Source organism: Apium graveolens, chromosome 9 (assembly GCF_009905375.1).
Source record: "Apium graveolens cultivar Ventura chromosome 9, ASM990537v1, whole genome shotgun sequence".
Lineage (NCBI taxonomy): Eukaryota > Viridiplantae > Streptophyta > Magnoliopsida > Apiales > Apiaceae > Apium > Apium graveolens.
Window position 1 is genome coordinate 145,813,691 of NC_133655.1, and position 21,270 is coordinate 145,834,960.

General features: G+C 34.4%; 2 protein-coding genes across 2 annotated transcripts; both read right to left on the reverse strand.

Moving 5' to 3' along the window:
- Positions 1 to 4,518: 4,518 nt before the first annotated feature.
- On the reverse strand, positions 4,519 to 9,403 carry LOC141683996 (uncharacterized). Its single transcript, XM_074488831.1, has 3 exons — positions 8,725 to 9,403; positions 8,009 to 8,196; positions 4,519 to 5,377 (listed from the first exon to the last, which is right to left on the reverse strand). Exons 1-3 carry the CDS (start codon positions 9,293 to 9,295, stop codon positions 4,772 to 4,774), a joined length of 1,365 nt encoding a protein of 454 aa, XP_074344932.1. The 5' UTR covers positions 9,296 to 9,403; the 3' UTR covers positions 4,519 to 4,771.
- Positions 9,404 to 10,424: 1,021 nt separating this feature from the next.
- LOC141684384 (heptahelical transmembrane protein 4-like) lies at positions 10,425 to 14,129 on the reverse strand. The gene is made up of 4 exons (XM_074489310.1): positions 13,879 to 14,129; positions 13,516 to 13,785; positions 12,371 to 12,695; positions 10,425 to 11,221 (listed from the first exon to the last, which is right to left on the reverse strand). Exons 2-4 carry the CDS (start codon positions 13,779 to 13,781, stop codon positions 10,568 to 10,570), a joined length of 1,245 nt encoding a protein of 414 aa, XP_074345411.1. The 5' UTR covers positions 13,782 to 13,785; positions 13,879 to 14,129; the 3' UTR covers positions 10,425 to 10,567.
- Positions 14,130 to 21,270: the final 7,141 nt, after the last annotated feature.

The window sequence follows — 21,270 nt, forward strand, 5'->3', positions numbered from 1 at the left end:
GAGTAGTCTTATCACTAGAAACATGCTTACCATTAAAATAAGCATACATCAAATTAAAAGCACAAGACATGCAATTAGGAGTACCACATACTTTATGAGAGGAATTAACAACAGGCAAATTATGCATGGTAGGCATGACATTTTTGTTATCCAACTAAGGTGTGTCTGAGTTAGTCTTAGTTCCTTTCACAACTTTGACTGGAACTTTCGACACACTTGGCTTGGAAACAACCTTCTCATTAGCAAGATCTTCAACACGTATTTCTTCTTGAATAATAAATGAGGTCTCATCAAATGGTTCAGCAATTGATTCTTTATAGAGGGGTTTATCAACACCCTTAAGCACATGTGGTACTTCCCTACCTTTAGCACAGACATGAGGAGGGGAGTTTATGCCTAATTCTCCAATAGCAACATTGTAATCATAACCTACTCCAGATGTTTGATTAATAGCTTGCTTATTGTAGAACTCTTTAGCCTTCGAGCAAGAATTAAAGTAAGCTTTAACCTTAGTCTCAAGACCGGTGATCTTATCTTTGAGAATAGTTTCGAGTTGTCTATAACAGTCAACTCTATTCTCTAGAAAAGATACTTGTTCTTTTAATTTGTCTTGATTAATGTGCACAAGTCTTAATTCATTGACCTCTTTCTCAAGGTCTTTGATTTGTTGAATTAACATTTCATTATCACGACGAGCACAATCTAAGGAGCCTCCTAGATGATAAACTAATTCAGCATCAATAAATTTTACCTCTTTTCTTGACAATGAAGTGTTTCCATCAATAGTCATAAGAGCAAGATTCCCAACTTCTTCATCTTCACTATCAGTATCATCCCAGCTTCTTCCCTTTGCCAGGTAAGCCCTTTCAGATTTACTCTTCTGATTAGAGTCATAAGATTTCTTCCTTACTTGCTTTGACTTCCTGCATTCTGTGGCAAAGTGTCCCAACTCATTGCAGTTAAAGCATCGAATGGTGTTCCGATCAACCATCCCTGTTTTGTATCCACCACTGCTGGTGTTAGAGGATGAAGATCCAACTTTCTGGAATCTATTGTAGTTGGACTTGTACTTGAACTTGGGATTCCTCTTGAATCTGATATTGGAGAATCTCTTGACAATCAGGGCCATTGACTCATCTTCCAATTGCTCCAGTTCTTCAAAGGAGTAAAACTCATCTCCTGATTGATTTGTAGTAGGAGGATCAAATTCTACTACTATCACATTTTCCTCGGCCTTGGAAGACTGTACCATTCTCTCCGACTGTTGAGATTGTTGTTGTTGTTGTGGTTGTTGTTGTTGTTCTTCAGCTACTAGAGCAGTAGACGTGCTGACCACTCTACCTTTCCCGTAGACTTCCTTCTGCTGAATCTGCTCCAACTCATAGGTTTTTAACACACCATAGAGTCTTTCCAAAGAAATCTCACTCAGATCTCTTGCTTCTCTTATGGCAGTGATTCTATGTTCAAGATGAGTTGGCAGTGTTAAAAGGAACTTTTTGTTGACCTCCCTGATTGAATATTATTTTCCATTTATGTTCAGGTTGTTGATCAAAGCATTGTACCTCTCGAACACTTCAGTAATTCCTTCTCCTGGATTGGATTTGAAATGTTCATATTCAAAGGTTAGGATCTCTAACTTGTTCTCCCTAACTTCCTCTGTGCCTTCATTGATCACCTCAATAGTTTCCCAGATGTGTTTGGAATTTTTACAGTTCATCACATGTCTGTTCATCAAGGAATCAAGGGAATCAACTAAAATTAATTGAAGGCTGGCATCCAAGGAGGCATCTTCCATTTGAGCAGGAGTAAAATCTTCAGGCTCTTTTGCATAGGTTCTAGCTTTGGTAATTACAAAATCATTTTCTATAACCTCTGGTTCAATAACCATCGGAATTTTTGGACCCTTCTTTAACACATCCAGATATTTGGGATTTGCAACTTGTAAGAACAAGAGCATCTTCTTCTTCCACATAATATAATTTTCTTTATCGAATAGTGGAATTTTAACGGTTCCAACTTTTTGTGAAGTCATTATGAATTTTTGAATAAATAAAAATTTAAGGAGTGGAAGAATCACAAAAGTCTAGGATCTTGATTTGTTCGTTAATCAGAAGGATCTGATACAAATTGTTAGGTCCCAATATGTTTGTAGAAGGGGGGGTTAAATACAAACTATACCGTTTAATCGAATTTAATGCGGAATAAAAAGTGAAACAAAATTCAAGTTAAATAAAACTCTTATTAAACTTGAAAGGTGTTACAACAACGGTATCATTTACAAGGAATTAATCTCAAATAAATTATTACAAATCTAGAATAAATTTGACATGAACTTTTTCTATTTTTGCAATAAAAAGATCAAATGCTAAAAACAATTTGAGATTAAGTTCTAGGGATTTTGATCCGCTAGATAATTACACAAGAACAAAAGAATGATTTCTAGTGGTTTAGATTTAACTTTAATAACTAGAAATAAATGAACTAAAATGCAGTTGACAGTTAAAATTTGGCTGCTGCTGCTTCTGTCTGTTCTTGAGTTAATTGAATAATTGATGATTGTCTTGAATGATCTGCTGATGTTGACATTTAATTCAATCAATAGAATTGGATTGTACTGGCAAGACAATCGGTGAGACAATCCGTTGATCTAGCAAGACAATCGGCATGACTATTGAATGAACTGGAAAGACTTTCGATATGACAATGAAATGAACTGCAAAAACTTTCGGTATGGCAATTTAAATGAACTGGAAAGACTTTCGGTATGACAATCCAGTTCAAATGATTGTCTTGCTGAATTAATATTGAATATTAATTCAAAATAAATTCTGATAAAAATATAATATTAATTCAGAATTAATTAACCAATTAATTCAATTAATCAATAAATTAATCTTTGTAGATATAATTTATTTTCTTAATTAAATTATATGACTTAATTAATTAATAGAGAATTAATACTATTCTTGAACAGTAACCACTCTTTTGACAATCTTCTGAAAATCACTGAAAATTATGAATCAATTCCACCACTTCAATGTTGACACTCGATGTACTGTCTGGTTCATGAGTGACTAACTTCCATGACGTTTCTTCATGTCTTGACTTTGATAACATGATTTTCTTCAGATTAAATTCCTGTAATTATCTGATACCCTGACAAGATCTCTGTCACTTGATTAAATCTACAATCTTGATTTATATCACTGAGACTTGATCAATTTCTTGAACTTCTTCTAGTGAAGTAATTCCTCAAGTCTGTAGATAAACAATGTTACTTAATCCTTTGACATATGTTACCCTGAGAGATCTCTTTGACGATAGCACTATTTACTTGTTACATTCTTATTTGAGTTGAGTTAAATCCTCGAATAAACAAATAGGCTATGACATATGCCTTTCAGGAATCCCAGCACGTGAGACACTGGCCCAAGCACATGATGGGGACAACTGTCACACATCAATCATGGGAATAATCAAGGCACGTGCCAGAGGATCCTCAAAACATTTCTCGACCAGTCCTGGACTGAAACGTGTAGAGCATCCACTCCAGTCAGGTGTCCTCCGCTCCCAGAATTAAGGGCTATGATTTAAAAGTACCAACCTCAAAACCCTATCCTTGGGCTATAAATAGCCCAAGAAGGTAAGGTTTTGGGGTTAATCACTCTCTCACACTTATATACACACACAATCACCTTGCATTCATATATATATTTTCATCTTCCCCAAAAGCGAGTTCTTACTCTCACGTCGGAGGCGCCGCGGGACCCAAACCCCCCTTCCGGTGTTGTTTTGTAGGAACCCCACGACAGCTACACCCCCACAGCGGCGAAAGATCCCCCGCCACCGGGAGTTATCACCCGCTAATTACATTTAGTTTGTTTTTAATTTTACTTTAGTTTTGGGTGAATATTATTTTATTTTAAATTAAATAGATTATATATTTTATTTTAGCGTGATGATATTATATAGAAAAACCTATTACATTTTAAATTTTATTTTATGACAATATTTTATTTTAAATATTATTATAATTACAGGGACTAGACTGGCTATCAACTAAAGTTTTATTGTTTCGTCTTTAATATAATAGTATATATAGATAGATAGATATATAGAAGATTAATTTTTATGTATAGGATTTATTTTTTTTGACCATTCGTACAAGTCAGATAGTAATTTTAATACGTTATCTAGCTATGTATTAATAGTGTGTTTGAGGACAAATTTCCCAGGTCCTTTTTTCCCAAATGAACAATTTTTTCAACTAGCTGAACAGAATCTACCAGAACAAGCAGTAGTACAAATCTATAAAATAAAATAAAAAATTTAGTGCGAACATAAATCTACTTCAAATTCCTTTTAAGAATTTATGTATAACTATTTTAAGTTGCTCATGTTCTTCTCAAACTCAAAAATAGAATAATTGAAAAAAATCATTCACATTTTTTTTATAAAATTATTTAAAACTATACAATCCTTATTCCTTGCAAATAAACGGAAAAAAAAAATACTCAATGCACTGAAAAAGGGGTTCCTTCTTCCAGATAGATCATCAGCATTCATTATCTGATAATAACTTAATCAAGTCCAGGAATTCCGAAAATAACATGAAAGATGATAACAGCAGACACGTCTTCACAAAACATATGATTTTATGTACAGATATAAAGTCTTTGAGGCCTCACCATGGACTCAATAAACAGTAAACAGTATTCACAGCAGAGCATAAAAAACTCTCTTTTGTAGATATATATCTTCAAGGCTGAAATTATTCAACTTCAATCTCATCCAGGTCGAGCCAGTCATTAGAATCCTTGTTTTCAGGTTCATGCCTATTCTGCTTTGACCCATCTAACTCAACCCAATCTCGCGAGTCTTTTTTCTTATAACTTGTGGGAACATCTCCTTCATCTTCAAGATCACTGAATGATACATCCTCATCATTATCAATAGGAATAATCTTATCACTTGAACTAACTGTTTCTGAAGTTTCCTCCTTCAACCAATCATCTGCATCATCTTCATCTGTTTCCCCAAGGACGTTAGAAGAGGAAATAGATTTCAGGTTTTGCTCTTTGTCCTGAACTACATTCTCCTCTTGGATGACAGACTTGTCAACAATTTGGACTTCATTTACGGAAACAGGATGCTTCTCTGTCTCGATATATGCTTCTTGGGAAGCCGACTCCAAAGCAGATGTATTAGAAGGTACAGATTTTATTCGACTTGAAGACGATGCAGAAGGAAGGTTTTCAGCTGGTGACACGTCTTCTTCAATAGATGGAGTGTCCCTATTTGAGTAGTTCTGTTCTGGGTTTGCAGATGTATGATTCCTCAAATTATTCTGTGTCAGCAGAGATCTAGCTTTCACAATCTGCATTAAATCAAGTTCTAATTCTGGTTATTCACAAGTCGCCTACATAAACCTAAAAAATAATCCTAGAAAATTCAAACATGTAGTTTGTTACCATAATGGGACAAACATATAGCATTACCAAGGTTACAATTGTTAACAAGCCACGCTGCTGGGTATCTTACAAAGCAAATTTGACAGTGTAAATTTAGATAAAGTTAATAAGTATATGAGAGTATCCTTGAATCAGTAGTTTTCGTCACATCGGGGTAGTGCCCTATATATAAAGCTTCTGTATTCAACTACTTCCAAGGACTTCTTGGTAATATTTCCGGAGCATTAAGAATTAATGAACTACCATCTTTTTGCAAAAAAACAAAAGAAAGTGCATCTCAAACTATTCTGACCTTGGCTACGCCACCTTAATAATGGTTTAAGTGGTAAAGGCAGCATTTTTTTATTCTAGACTAACTACACACAAGGACTGTCAAGAAATATCAAGATATATCATAGTCGGTAATTCTACTTGTCTAAACATAGGTGCGAGGTAGCACGGACTCGGGTACGGGGACTCGCCAATTATCAAAGTGTTCTCGTTACGGGACACGCAGTGTTGTCAAAGGCGTTGGGCACACCGAAGTGCAAAACTACTGGAGCCTAGGCGTGAGGAGCAAAGGCGAGGCACGTGCTTCATCAAAGCGAGGCGCACACGTTAAATTAATTGATATTTTAAATATACGTATGATATTGACAAAGTATATAATAGTTCATATAAAATTACTTGGTGTCTAAATATCCGCTTTAAGTATATTAAATGCTACTACCAACACAAATATAATTTTAATATCAAGATTCAAAAAATATAATGAACATAATACGAGGCTGTGGCTATGTATGAAATAAGTCAAGTGTCAACTAAATGCATGCTTAACTGTGTATATATAGGTTATGTATGATGATATGTGTGATATTGAGAAGACAAGAAGAAAATTTTCTACCTACATATGTATATATGCATATACTGCGGACAATGAGATTAAGATACATACGAATGTATGGCCTAGTATGTATGCAAGATGTATGCATTTACGTCGCTTTGCGCCTTTTGCATTTTGTGCTTCAAGACCAAAAGTGCACGTTTGTTTAAAATTGCTACACCTCACCTATGTTGGGAACAACTTCATTCATAAGTGTAGAAACTTTTTCCACAATAAAAGGCTTCTCCAAAGCAGTACTAACATCACCCTTCGTCTTTGATCCTAATTCCATTGCGACCTAAAGATCCCACCCTTCTTCCCCCCTTTCTCCATAACTCTTACATACCTCTACAAAGGAAAACTAGAATCATTTACTTGCTTTGCACCGCTATTATCATTGGCATTTAAGCTTATTAAACCACTCATTAAAATTAGACGTGAAGTACACACATACTGAAACCCTAGAAATATATGTATAACTATAAGAAGACACAGATGTATATATATAAGAAACTAGAAGGAAATGCAGTGTGTATATATATTCCACTGTGTTGTATATATATGTAATACTACCATTTGCGTATTGACACGCCACCTGGCGGAGTCGGTGCCGAATTGACGAGCAGCCGTGTCCGACACACATTCGGCTTCCCAGCCGTGTCTGTGCTTCCTAGCATAGGAGCTACAGACAGACTGCTATTTACTGCATCCCAGAGTTTGCTTTCTTCAAAGGGCTATATTAGTTCTTAAATGCTACTGAAGTCCATTTACGCAACCTCAGTTAATACATATATACAATATCTCCTGAACAACATGAAAGTATGTGTACAAAACTCATAGAAAGTAAAAGTATGATATTCTAATGGGATTATAACCAATAAAACTAATCAAATAGGCTTCCAAAGCCTCCTATACCGTTCCTTATAATTTCAAGTTTCTTTGTCCTACATCAAAACCCACCATAATGGTTTAAAGTTAAATCCTAAGTCGCTGAGGCAGCAAGGATTTATCTTGACTTGATCAAATGGTCTCTGTTAACAGGTTTTAAATCAGAGAAACAGATTTTAAGAGCCAAAACCATACATGGGTGGGTCTAATTTCCAAGTTTCAGCACCATACACAGGGTAGATCCATATGCCCTAGCATACACAAGAAGATTTTTTTCTGAGAAAATAAAGCAAGCTTAACCAACCAAGAAAATAATTATGATTTAGATGGAAGCCATTTAAAGGGAGGGAGAGGTTGCGCACAAAGCTATATGTTCTATGCGTTCAAGCCACATAACATCTAAGAGTTAGCTCCATAAAGGCATGGATACTATCACACCATCATATGGTTTTAGTTTTGACCTGCACCAGCTAATTTGCAAATCAAACGTTTGCAGAGGTTGATGAAAGAGATATACACATCTCTCTTTCCAGTTTGAGAGGCGTATTAGTATCCTGAATTTTTTTATGGCACACAAGCCCCAGTATGAATCAAATATTATCATCCAAACTCTACACAAACATAACAGATTCAGATATTCAACTATTCTAGTATTAACTATTAACTATTAATATTTAAGCTAAGTAGACACTGAGGCACTGATATGCTATTTCCAAACTACAGCTTGTCAGATGGAAGACACTTGAAAACCAAAAGAACTTTTTAACATTATGCAAAACCGACTTACCTGTGGCGTTGATAAAACTTCAGCATCATGTTGATCAAGTCTAGGATGCAAAAGTACAAAGTATATCTTCCAAAAGCAAGTCTCACTCATATAACCTGGACAAAGTTCCATTCTAAGAGCTGCCAATCTTGGCACAAGTCGCTCAACAGCCAGTGCATGCTCTTGCTGAGCATCAGACATGTCAAAATCTGCTAAACAAAATTACTCAGTAAAACTAAAAAAGTACATATGCAGCTGCAGGCATGGAACATTTTTACAAAACAACCCACTCTTCATGGTAGCTATTGTCTTTTTTATATTTCATAGCGAGGACAATGTTTACGAATTGGGATTGATGCAATTTCTACTAATGCGCTCTGACACACCCACATTCTAAAGCTTCTAATCTTATATATTAAATTAGAACAATATATATCAACTCAAATGTATAGAGCGTGCATTTGTCTATACAATAATTCTATCATCTAAATTAAATTCTCATATCATGATATCAACATGTAACACAGCAAGACCATAATTTTTAACCTCAAATTCTACAAAAATGTAATTAACACAGCTCAAATTAACTTAACTAATCATTTCCTTTGACTTAATAAAGTAAACAAAATCTTGAATAAACTCTATCACTCAATCTAGTCAGCTTAATCAACCGTACAAAACATACATTTAACGCAGTAAAACAAAGAAAAACACAAACTAAAAGTAACGGAAATCACCTTCCTCATCATCAATATCAGGCAAAGGAAAATCCAACCAAGTCTCGGGATGCATAACAACATCTCTAACGAAATCCACCACTCTATCCGTAACACCGACAGCTCCAAACTCATAATAATCCCTCTCCTCCTCACCCTCAACGCCCAATTGAAGAAAATTAGAAGCCATCTTACTCGTAATCTCCGAAACAACAGCCATATTACTAGAAATCTTGGTAATGCCACTCCGAAACTTCCCCCCTATCTCCGCAAAGTCGTTACGAATATTCGGGATCAAAGGAGAGTCGGATTCATCCGGATCGGATCCGGAAGGGTCCGAATCGGAAGAGGATGGTGGAGGAGGCGCGAGAAACGTAGCGACGCCCCAAAAATTACGAGTTAGGGTTTTAGTGAGTTCGGAAAAGTCTTCTTTGACGCCGCGATTGGATGAATCGGTGGGGAGTGAGTCAGGTGGATTCGAGTTGGGGTGAGTTGGTGACTCGGCGTGATTAGGTTGGGTAGAGGATGAGGAGGAGGATTCATCGTCGTTGAGATTGAGAGTGTTGGCGAGTGATTTGGCGAACCATGACATTTTTTGATCGGGAGTGATTGGAATGATGGTGGTGGTCAAGCTCAGAAGATGATGAGTTTTCTTTTGCTTGTGTGTTGAGCTAGTTGTCTAAACGACTCAATCCACGTCGTTTCTGTCATTCGTGTTTTCAATTGTCATTTTTAGTCGAGGCCAAAATTTAAAATAATTGTATTAATTTTGTCATTTATTATTATTATTATTATTATTAATTATTATTATTGTTATTATTATTCCTTAATTTAGTTTTTTTATATTTAGAGCATGTTCGATGTTAGTTAAAATGGTTGGGTAAAATATTATAAAATATTGATCATATAAACTTGATGAATTCGTAAAATAGTGTATTTCAACGGAAGTTGGTTATATTTTAAAAATAGTATATTAGAGTTATTTGAAGATGTTATTAATAAAATATATTTTTTAATATACTAAAAAATAATTTAGCATATTGCTAGTCTATACTGATTCAGACATTGAAGGTATCATCCTTTTACAAATTTTCTATATTTTTTATTATGCGAGAGATATAAAATTGGGTCCAAAAAATAGTTATAGAATTGGGACCAAAAAATAGTTACAATGTGGTATTTGATGATATGTTATTTTGTGTTATTTTAATGGGAGATATTGATGTAAATGTATGGGATGTCAATCTTATTTTGTGAGGTGGTGACTAATTAAAACATGGCACATTTCATTTTGAAATGTTTTGGCAACCGATTTTAAATATCTAATATTTCTCTTTTCTGTTTAAGGGATATCATGTAAAAAGTTTATTCACAAGTTTATTCACCATCGGAGATGTTCGTTATTTACGGCACATTTTGTTTGAAATTCCACTGAATTATTATTCAAACAAGCCAGCAAATAACTTGTGCTGAATAACATCAGAAACCTTCATAATGAGCTGTTCACACAGGCGTGGGTGGCTCTCGTCCCTGGTATAGCTTCAGTTGGCAAGAGCACTTCACTTGGTTTTTCCCCTGTTTCCGAGCTTCAAAAATACTGCAATACATGAATTGCTTTTTCGCCACATTTGTTCCTAACCATTTTTGTTTCATCCATTTATTGCGCTTTTTACTCCAACATTTAACCCGAGGAAACTAATCATTAAAGATGAATACCAAAAGCAGCCAACGACATATACATGTGTAATAAGCACAACGGTTTTACATAGGTTAAAATTATTTAAAGTACTACAACACCAAAGTTTAAATCATTACAATTCAAGGCATTACAATTACATACATTAGACTATGTTGCTGCTGATGTTTAACAACCTTCCATGTCCCGCCACTTGAGATAAACCAACCCAGCACAATAATGGGTATAAGCCCCTGCCACCACAAGTACATGAAATAGCTGATGGCTATGCCCCGCTATATCAAATTTCCCGGGCATCCATCGCTCTGGTATTCTCATTGCATAAACCAGCACCCCGATGCCATAGAAAACCCCCATCAGAATCTCATACCCTGTTGTATGCAGTGCCTCTGGCCGGTGTGAAAATAAGATAAGCTTGTGTAGGACTGGTGCCACCCCTGAAAAGCCCATTCCAAAAAACAAGGCAGCACGAACAGTTCGATATTCAGGTCTATCAAACACTGGAAGGAGGGAAACTAAGACCGTGGCAATGCCCAAGATAGTTATGAATCCCATGTAAAGCATGCAGAAAAAGGGATAGCACATGAAAGAATAATAAACGATAGGATAAAAAGATGTTGAGATCAAGGCAGCAATCCCAGCATAGTCAATCCTGAGCATGACATATGCCAGGCGCTTGGAGTGACATGAGAACAAGTGGCACACACTGCTTGCCAATAAGCAAAACATAGCTCCACCCATGAAGGAATAAAATGGCCATCGTGTGATCTGTCTCGTTGTCTGGGGTGCTATCATGCTCACCATATCATCCTTCACGTTATGCTGCATAAATAATAAAATATAAAAAATTATCTCTCTCTTTCAGCAACAAATTAGCAAAATTATTTTTTAGATAACTTTAAACAAGGAGATATCGGTGGGAATTTCTCCATCATTCCTACGAATTAAACTAAGCTATACAATCACCGATATCATTTCAGTTAAGGGAACATACTTATTTTAGAACTCGACTGTGTGAATTTGGAAAGGAAATAAATAATAATCCACTGAAAAAATCTAGAGAAGAGTTAAAGTTCTCTATTACTGAAACTACAGAAATCAGTCATGAAACACGCCATCTTCATGTCAATAAACATATTTAGATCATAAAAGTAAAACCGTTGAAATTTGAAACTATCAGTTATGTTGCTAAAAGGGGCATACCAGTCTAACATTCCAAATACATATAAAAGGTAGAAGATATATATATATATATAATATATATATGAAGGACAAGGTTTTGGCTTTGTGTTTAAGCTTTAAGGCCTGAGTAAATTAATCTGATAGACGTTCAAACTAATTCAAGAATCACAACTGACTACTCCCGGTGAGCAGTGCAGAAAAGTGTGAGGCACTGTAAAAAATGGACTGACACGTGATTGGTAGTAAATTTGTAATTCCTTATCAGCTATTTTCAAAATTCAAATCCTTTGGATAAAGATTCATGAAATACGTGAACACTCACACAATAGATTCAAGCCAATCACTCAAACAACTCCAGTCTACCACTTTCAAGCAATATAGTCTGTATTGCTTATGTGAAGGTACTAAACTCTTTCTTTTTCATGATTCTTAGTTATAATATATATAGCTCTATGCTACGAAACACTCTAATTTGATGTTATTATATTATATACTTTTATAGTTATATAACACCAACAGGACAAGTCTTTCAACCATGCATTTAAGCTCATCAGCATGTCTCTTTTCCCAACATTTGACTCTCTTTTCCCAACATTTGACAAGGAAAACTGGTATGCAAATTAATTGAGCATCCATGTGCTCAGAACTTCCGGCTAAATAAGTACTTAATAGTAACTTAAGGCATATTTTTAGATACTTCTGGAAATAAACTCTATGATCCACAAGGGCTCTGAGTAAGCCTACTTGAAATCAGCAACTGTCAATATATCAGCAAAAGGAAGAACTTACCAGAACACAAACATCGGTGTGATTGATGTGGGAGAAACTCTCAGGCAAACAGTTGGTTACAATTTCTACGATATGCCAGTTTGATATATATACTAGTAAATCCGTCAATGGCGATGAGTTCTTCAATGCATCTCGGAATTTGTGTAGATCTGGAAAGGTGGGAAAGGAAGGAAGACATGTCAAAAGATCCTCACGCAATTTGTGCATGTCAGCTTTTCTCAACACGTCATGCAGATGTTGTAGGGTATAACTATCAACAACTTTTGGAACCTCCATTGCAGTATAAATTGTCAGAGTAAGAAAGAGGAAGAAGCCGATCAAATGACTGCAAAATCACCAAAAAGAAAATTACGCTTCTTGATGAGAACCTAGAAGAGTTTAAAGGGTGTTTTCTAAGCAAAATACAAGTTATAATATGAACTAAGTTTGCTTTATACTATAGAGGATTGGGGCCTTGGAATAATGTTGTTGGTTCAATTGAATGCACTGCCCCTAGTTCGTATCTTTGTTTATAAATATCTATTGCAGTTAATAACAGTATTATCTACACAATGGCATTATTTCTTAACGAGTTATTTGCAGTTAGACAAAGGCCTACAATTATTTGAAAATTACTGACCTTAAAACTGATGAGAGCAGATATACAATTGCTCAAGTGAAAAGTGTTCGCTAAGATCAACGAATGGAAATCTAACAAATTAAGAACAGTCAATTACAATATAGAATGACACCTTTAAAGCTTACAACACTATTTAGAGTACTTATCAAACATTGAACATAAACATAAATTCAGCAATATCATAGATTCAACTAGATATCATATGTTGGCCTGACAAGATCAACTCATCTACCGGAAAGTAGGACCTAATTCTGATTTTTTAGGAATGCACCGAGACGAATAACAAAAATTATACCTACACCTCCTACATTCATATAATCGATTAATTTATCACAAGGCCTATTAGCTTACAACAACTAACTATACACTTAAGGCAGCATCATCGTATTTTCAACTAATCTAACAAGATCAATGCCCAATCAATACCAAATCAACATAATTGACACTCATTTCAAAGTGCAAAACATAAAACACAAAACGTACAATCAATTCGATAACATTTAAACATGTCGAAAAGTAGACTTACGTCCAAACATTGAGGGTCTCATTGTGAATTGAAAAAATGCTCATGAAAATATGCTTGATCGGCCATTCGGATCGATAATGAGCTAAAATGAACTCGTTGTCCTTCAAATAAGCAGGCAAAGAGTGATACTCAACAAGCTGATACTTAACTTTCTTCCACAATCTCTTTCCCTTTCCTATATCATTCGTTGAATCTCTCTCGCTCTCCTGCAATTCACTCGAATCTATCGAAACTCTTTCTGAATTGGCTTTAACTGATCTCGTCATGCTCCTATTTTAATCAAACAAGTAAAAACCACATACTAAATACACACAATTAAATAATTCAATATATATAATTGAATTTATAATAAGATAAAATTACCTGAATGGGGGAGCGAGAGAGAAATGAAGGGGGGAAGAGATGAGAAAGGAAATTTAGTGGAATTGAATAGCAGACATTGATGTCGTGTGAATTGAAAGTTAGGTACGCATACGAGCTGTATGGTTTGTATGTATGTGTGTATATATAGGCGGCGTGTCTATGGGAGAGATAATTTTGGGGGACAGAGGGAGGAGGGAGGAGGGAGATGCCTGGCGGATATTTCAAGATCCCCCTCCACTTTTTTCAAAGTTGTGACACCCTTTTTTAACTGCTGTTTTTTATTACATCAACAACAGAATATGAATTTAGATTTTTTTTTTCTATTAAAAAACAGTTTTATAAAATTAAAAGAATTGTTTGATAATCGAACCTACCGTTTTACTATAATTTTTCGGTCTTTCTAATGTGCGCACACATTAGACTTTAACTCCAATTAAAATGAACTCTTTTTATTGGTGAAATTGATGTGAATTTAGGGGTTCATTAACATTTATTATTCAACCACCAGTAAGAAATTAGAGTTAGTAACTATTGTGTGTCCTTGACACCCCATAGAAAATCCATTAATTTTTTACAAGTCTCTGTTTTAGCTCACCCGCGTATGTTTGCGTTGTTGGTGTCGCGTAAATGAATAAAGCCGTTGGTGAACTCGGTATCGATTTATTTAAGTAAATTCGGTTCGGTTTATTTTCTTAAACGAGTTGGTCTTGAACATAAAAATAAGTTCAGATAATTAAACAAGCTAAGTCGGGCTTTTTATCTATTCGGCTCGGATTCGATAACTCAAATCGACTCGACTCGGTTTGAAGAAAGTTTATATATATTACAAATAATAAATTATTACAAATCACTTATAAATTTTTATTATTACATTTTATTCATCATTTATTATATTTTATTTTTTTGTTTATTTTTCTAAATTTAACACTCAGTTTTTCTTAAGAAAACTATCAAATATTGTTATCATGGTATATTCATCTCCAATTTTCACATTTTCATAAACACTATTAAATAACTTGTAGTTTATATAAAATCAAATTTAAATTTAAGTACAATATCAACTTATAATAAAATTTCGACATTGACAATTTAAGAAGTAATATATGATTTCTAAAATTACGAATGTCTCGAGAATTTAAAGTAAAATTTAATATATTTTTAAAATTGGTCGCGAAAAGTAAAATGATACTCTGTCAATCCCACTCATTTCTTTACATACTTTTTCCTCGTACTTTGCACACATTTAAGACTACTATAAAGCATAGTTCTCTATTATTTTTAAATTTTATTTTTTGGTATAAAAATTTAAATATTATATTTTTATTAAAATAAAAATATATTAAAATTATTTTGGGACCCATATTTTACGGGAGGCTTAAAATGCGTGTCGATCCTCCGTCATCTAATCTAAAGAACCAAGAGGCATGGAGGAGTATAGATTAAGAAACAAGTGCAGGTGAGTGTGCGTATATTATTATAATATAAGACTAGTATATGTTCTCGATACAACTTATAAAATTTATAAATTATACTTTATGGTTGGTCGATTAAAAAACATAAGCGAACTATTAGTAGACAACTCGACTCGGCTCGAATTCGTCTCAGCTCGGTTTTTCGTGAACAAACCCGTGTTCAGCTCGGGTTTTGCTCGATTTTAAACGAGCTGAACTTGAACATAACTTTCTGCTCGGCTCGTTTTAAAAAAATTTAGCTCAGTTCGACTCGGACAGAACTCGGTTTGACTCTGTTCGTTTGCCGCTCTAATTGTCTTGGTTAAAAGAGCATCAATTGAATAATATAATCTTTATGAAAACATAGCAGCCTTGCGGATTTTAATTTATTTATCCTTACGAAAATTAGGAATATAATCTTTGTATTTATATTATTAATACTATTTATTCAACAAATTAGATTGATTGATACGAGTTGATTTTAAATTCGGAATTAAATCGTCGTCGATTATCCATTGAAAAATAAATAGTGTTTTCATAAGAAAACATTTTTGATCTCATCTTATTCTCGATCTTATATAATTTTTTCATTTTATCTTGGTTTGGTAAATATAATCCAAGACCTCTTCGGCCCGCGGGTTCTTTTTCTTCTTGATTTTGATTATATCAATTCAGAATATTTTTTTTCCTTTGATGGTCTAAAAATGAAATTTTTTCTTTTAATTAATTTTTTTTATGTAAAAGAAGAAATTTGCTTGATATGATCCATGGTTTTATTTTGTAAATATTTTAAAGTGGCACAAATTCTGGGAAGCATGGAAGTCTGAGATTTGTCGATATTAGGTTTACGATTTCTTCATTCATTTCCATTTAATCAAAAAATAGTTTCTTGTCATTGATTGGATTTATTTTTAAATATTGTTGAATTATATCAAATAAAAAATATCATTTTTATCCATTTTATCAATTTTTTGGTAATTTTTACTTCTAAACTTAGTATTTATATTACTGTTATAATCCAATTTGGTCCAGACCTCAATATTTATTTTTTATCTTAGAAAAAAATTGAGAATTTTGCAATCAAAATATTTTATATATGGAGTTTTTTGCATATACATAATATCGCCCTTTTCTAGATAACAATTGATAGGAATTTCTTCCAGACTTTCAAAGAAATTTTATTTATAATTATTGTAATTAAAAGTAATTTGTTGGTTGTTATTTAATTCTGATGGTGATACATAAATAATAGATGAGAGCTTATTAATTTCAGAATTAATAAATTTATATGATAAAAGATTATTGTGCAAGACATTTATGTACTATAACAAGACTAAGTCACATTGACAACCCTAAGATTTAGTTGTATGATAGTCTAACTCTGTATTTTGTATTGTATTACTTGAGTCTGTAAAAATGTTAAAGATCAGAATGAAGTATTTTTCTGTGAACAGTCTCAAGCCTAAGAATAAACTCTGAAAGAAGATCAACAAGGTCATTTCTTAGAGAAAAGGTGAAGAAGTTTGGAGTTGAATAAATCTGTTATAGGAAAAATATTCTAAGTCAAGATATCTACAAGTCACAAATCAAGTCATATAGAGAAATCATTTGAGAAATCTGGAATGACTTATCGAGAAGTCCAAAATAGCTTATAGAGAAGTCTCATAGATATCGACAAGTCAAATGAAGATGTGAAAATCGGAGATATCGACAAGTCAAATTATCATTAGAGGTCTCAGAGATATCTACAAGTCAAAATGTATATAGAGAACTCTGAGATATCGACAAACCATTTCTGCATATAGAGAACTCAGAGATTGCGACAAGTCAAAATGAAGATATGAAGATTGGAGATATCGACAAGTCAATTTCTCATTAGAGATCTCAGATATATTGACAAGTCAAAATGCATATATAGATATCAGAGATATCGACAAGTCATTTATACATGCAGAGTTTTGGAGACCTCGACAAACCAAGTTCACTTATAGAAAACTCAGAGACCTCGACAAGTCAAAGACACTTATAGAGAACTAAGAGATCTCGATAAGCCATTATACTTATCGAGATGTCAGTTCTCTATACAACAAACCCTCCTCATCGCTCCTGCCAACATCAGCTCTGCATCAACTACCGGGATGTATCCTCCCATCGCTGTCATCCTCATCTATACTCGGGTACGGAGCTCAATCCCATCAATCTCCTTGCGAGCTATGGCCGGGGAAGCAGCTCTAAAGTCCCCTGGGTATCATAGCCTGATGGCTCTCTCGGCGGTCAGCGCCTGTCGTAGCTCCATAATGCGGGCAGATGTCGCGGTGATCTCAGTGTTAAGCTGAGCCACTATCCAGTCATGCAGTGCTACATGAGGATATGTCATGAACCTCATAGGTCTGTGCATCCATCTCATCATCCTCGTCCTCATCAGTGTAGGGCAAAAGGCTCAGCATCCCTGGGTGAGGTGTAGGAGGGTGAACGGTCGGGAGAGGGTACATCTCTATGTCTGTCCAGTCTACGCCATCGCCCTGGGGCATCTTAACATCATCAGCTATGGGGGCAGGGAAGTCAGTCTCCTCCTCCAGGGGATCCTCAGTAGGGTCATTATCTGAGTCATAAATAGGTGGGTCCTCCGGCTCAGGAGTCGGGTCTTGCTCAGGGGCCATAGTATCATCAACAGGGTCAACCTCCCCCATAGGCTCCACTGGTACCTGACACAATAGACAAGGTGTTACTAACTTACAGTCGGAATTCCCTTGAGGTTAAAACTGTCAAGACTACCCATGTAGCCCGACGGCGAACTTGACTTGAGTTCTAATTGATTATTATTATCCTTATGTCTAAGTATTTTATATCCTATCATTTTCAAGATTTGATAACCTAAGGCTCTGATACCATTTCTGTGGCACCCCAAAATCCGGGGTCAGGGATCTAGGAGGCCACGCCATCTTGAATCCTGTATAACACTTATCTCGGACCACATTATATAAATACTCACACCTTTACGACCCCACACTTATCTACACACACACACTTACAGATTATTGTCTTGGAAACGAACCATTCATTACTAGGTTATATCAATCCACAAGTGATAATTATTACAATCCCAAAAGTGAATAAGTCTTACTGCGGAAATAACCTTTACGTAAGGTTAGACCGCGGCCAAATATATGTTTCTTATTTATTATCTTACATAAGTCATACTTGTAAATAAGTCGGACTAAAAATAACTAAAATCCAATCCAACTTATTCGGTCTACCTGAGGTGCAACACCAAACATCCTACGGAACAGCTGGTCGTTTCCTACCCGTTTCCTGGCTGTGAGTTTCATGATAGGCATCTTGAGTCACTGTTGTGTTGTGTCAATTTAAGAAAACAAGTGTGAGCTATAATGCCCAGCATAATAATGTACATCATGAAATGACTGTATGATAAACTCGGGTATAATTCCATATACGATAAATATGTTTATTCAAAAATAGTTTTCCTCAGAGATACACATCTTCTTTCGAAAACAATTCTTTTGTGGACTTATTATCCTGCGAATACCTTAATGGTAAACCCAGCACCTAGGCTTCACAATTCCAATTGGAAGAATTTAGGACATTCACTGGAGTCACCGCATACGATGTTCAGTCGAACTACGGAAATAGTAACCTTTTCTACTAGTAGGAGGACATTCATATCCCGGTTATCATCCATGCCGCATACGGGCTATGTGTCCCATTTCGGGTATACACACACTTCGCAAGTCCTTAGGTACATATAGTACCGTCTCCCATGGTGCTGGCAGTCTCCACAATACACGAAGTAATGGATCTCTACCCCTCCCTTGTCCTTTAAGAAATCCTATCATATCCCAAGAACTCGTACTCCTCAAGTTCCCATAGCATTTAATAGTATATATATATATATATATACTTCCGAGAATTTTCGAGGGAAGTACTAAGATAATGTGAGTTGACCGTTATCAACAGATAAATAAATGAGGGGGAGTTTCTTTTGAAACTATATTCAAAATATTTAAAATATATCGATATAATATTCTTCGACGATCTGAAAGCATTCGAATGACTTTCTGAAATTCAGAAAATGTTTTAATTAGGTTTTATGATTTTTAAATCATATTAAATCATTTAAAAATATTTAATAATTAAATAATAATTATTAAATAGTTAAACCAAGAATAATTATATTTTAAAAGAATATTTGAAATAATATTCCTCAATTAATTTATGTTTAAATAATTAAAGTAATCATTACTAATATACTTAATCGAGTTTGAAATAAATAATTATTGGAGAATAATTCTCCTATTTTAAATGAATAGCTGAAATAATATTCATTATTGAATAATAAAATATAGTTTAGGAAATACGATCTTTGGAAGTCGTTTTAACTAAATTTGAGGTATTTTAATATTTCGCAAGTGAACATCAAATCCCTTGAAATAAAATAAGTACGGACTTTAATCGTTCAAAACATCTCCAGAATGACTATCGGGTTTTTGTTTTAAAACTCCGACCGACTCCCGGTCTTATAAGCATACATCACGCTCATGGCGGCGTTAAAATATTCTACGACATATATACATCGTAACACATTCGCTATTTACGCGAAAACTCAAATACTTAGTATCATGACAACTCAAGCATGACATTTATATAAAAGATAGTAAAACAATCATTTCACAACACAACAGTATATGGAGTTGGGTTCGTAAACTTGCCTGGGTACTTTGAGGTGGAGGATGCTCTAGAGTCCGCTCGAAAATCTATAATCATAAACATATCGTTTCGTTAGATCCCATTCTTATTTATGGCGACTCGTACATACACGCTACTTATTAATCGTTCTCGCAAATCATTTTACTCTTATTATTCCTTTAAATACTCATTCATGTCACGGTCGTTTTCTTTTCTAAATTCTTTATGTCCGTTTACACTTCCATCGTCGGCTCCGCTTATGATTTCTAATTGTTTTCTAATCGCGCGGTCTCGGTTCCGATATTTTTATAAAATTGAAAAATCCTTGTTTTCACTTGAAATTTTATAGTGGTTAATGAACTCTATTTATTACTCTCTGTAAAAATTTCATGATCTTTTAATATTTTTAAATCAATCATTTTTATTTCAAATTTCGTAATTCGTAGCAGTTTTTGTCGCGTAAATCACTTTTACTAAAACGGTCATAACTTTTGATCCGTAAATCGGAATCAAGCGATTCAAGCGCCTAAAAGATCCTTATAACATTCTATATCATAATAAATGTTACTTTTCAAGAAATTACAGTTTATACATTCGGGAACTTCTGCAGAAACTTTATGTTGAGTTTTGTTCATTTTAGCGAGATTACGATTACGATCCGAGTTTCGTTTACGTCTTAAATCATTATATCACCCTTAAAAACCATCAAATCATCATCGCAATACTAAATCTTATCAAGAACATCATGTTTTTGAGGCAACAATCATCAACCTTAAAACTAATTAACTAAACATCAAGATTACCACAAATCAACCACTAAAACTAAGTTTATAACTAGGATTTCAAAGGTTCTTGAAACTTAAACCTTAAATAAAGATTGGTCAGAGATTTATACCTTTCTTGAAGATGTGTTCTTGATAGTGGTGGAGTCTTGGGGATACTTGGTTGGGTTTATGGAACCTAAATCAACCATTAAAATAAGAAACCAAAGAAAAGTTATTATTCATACTATTAATTATCACTTTTCTTGAATATATTTTACCCATCAAACCTTAATAAAATGAGCTCAAAAAATTATATTACCTTAGTTTAGGATGTATGAAGCTAGGAAATTAATGGTGAAATTTTTCCATGGCTAGAAGTGGGGGTTTTAAAATTGATTTCTTGGCTTTTCTTGATGAAGCCGAATGAAGAAGAATGGGGGAAGAGAGAGAGAGAGAGAGAGATTTTTGTTGCT

Excerpts from the sequence above, each read along its gene's own strand:
- LOC141683996 (XM_074488831.1), bottom strand. The coding sequence starts at position 9,295 with ATGTCATGGTTCGCCAAATCACTCGCCAACACTCTCAATCTCAACGAC. Across the intron at positions 8,197-8,724 it reads TGATATTGATGATGAGGAAG|ATTTTGACATGTCTGATGCT; the intron begins GTGATTTCCGTT and ends TTTGTTTAGCAG. Across the intron at positions 5,378-8,008 it reads AAGTTTTATCAACGCCACAG|ATTGTGAAAGCTAGATCTCT; the intron begins GTAAGTCGGTTT and ends GATTTAATGCAG.
- LOC141684384 (XM_074489310.1), bottom strand. The coding sequence starts at position 13,781 with ATGACGAGATCAGTTAAAGCCAATTCAGAAAGAGTTTCGATAGATTCG. Across the intron at positions 12,696-13,515 it reads GAGACCCTCAATGTTTGGAC|TCATTTGATCGGCTTCTTCC; the intron begins GTAAGTCTACTT and ends GTGATTTTGCAG. Across the intron at positions 11,222-12,370 it reads ACACCGATGTTTGTGTTCTG|CATAACGTGAAGGATGATAT; the intron begins GTAAGTTCTTCC and ends TTATTTATGCAG.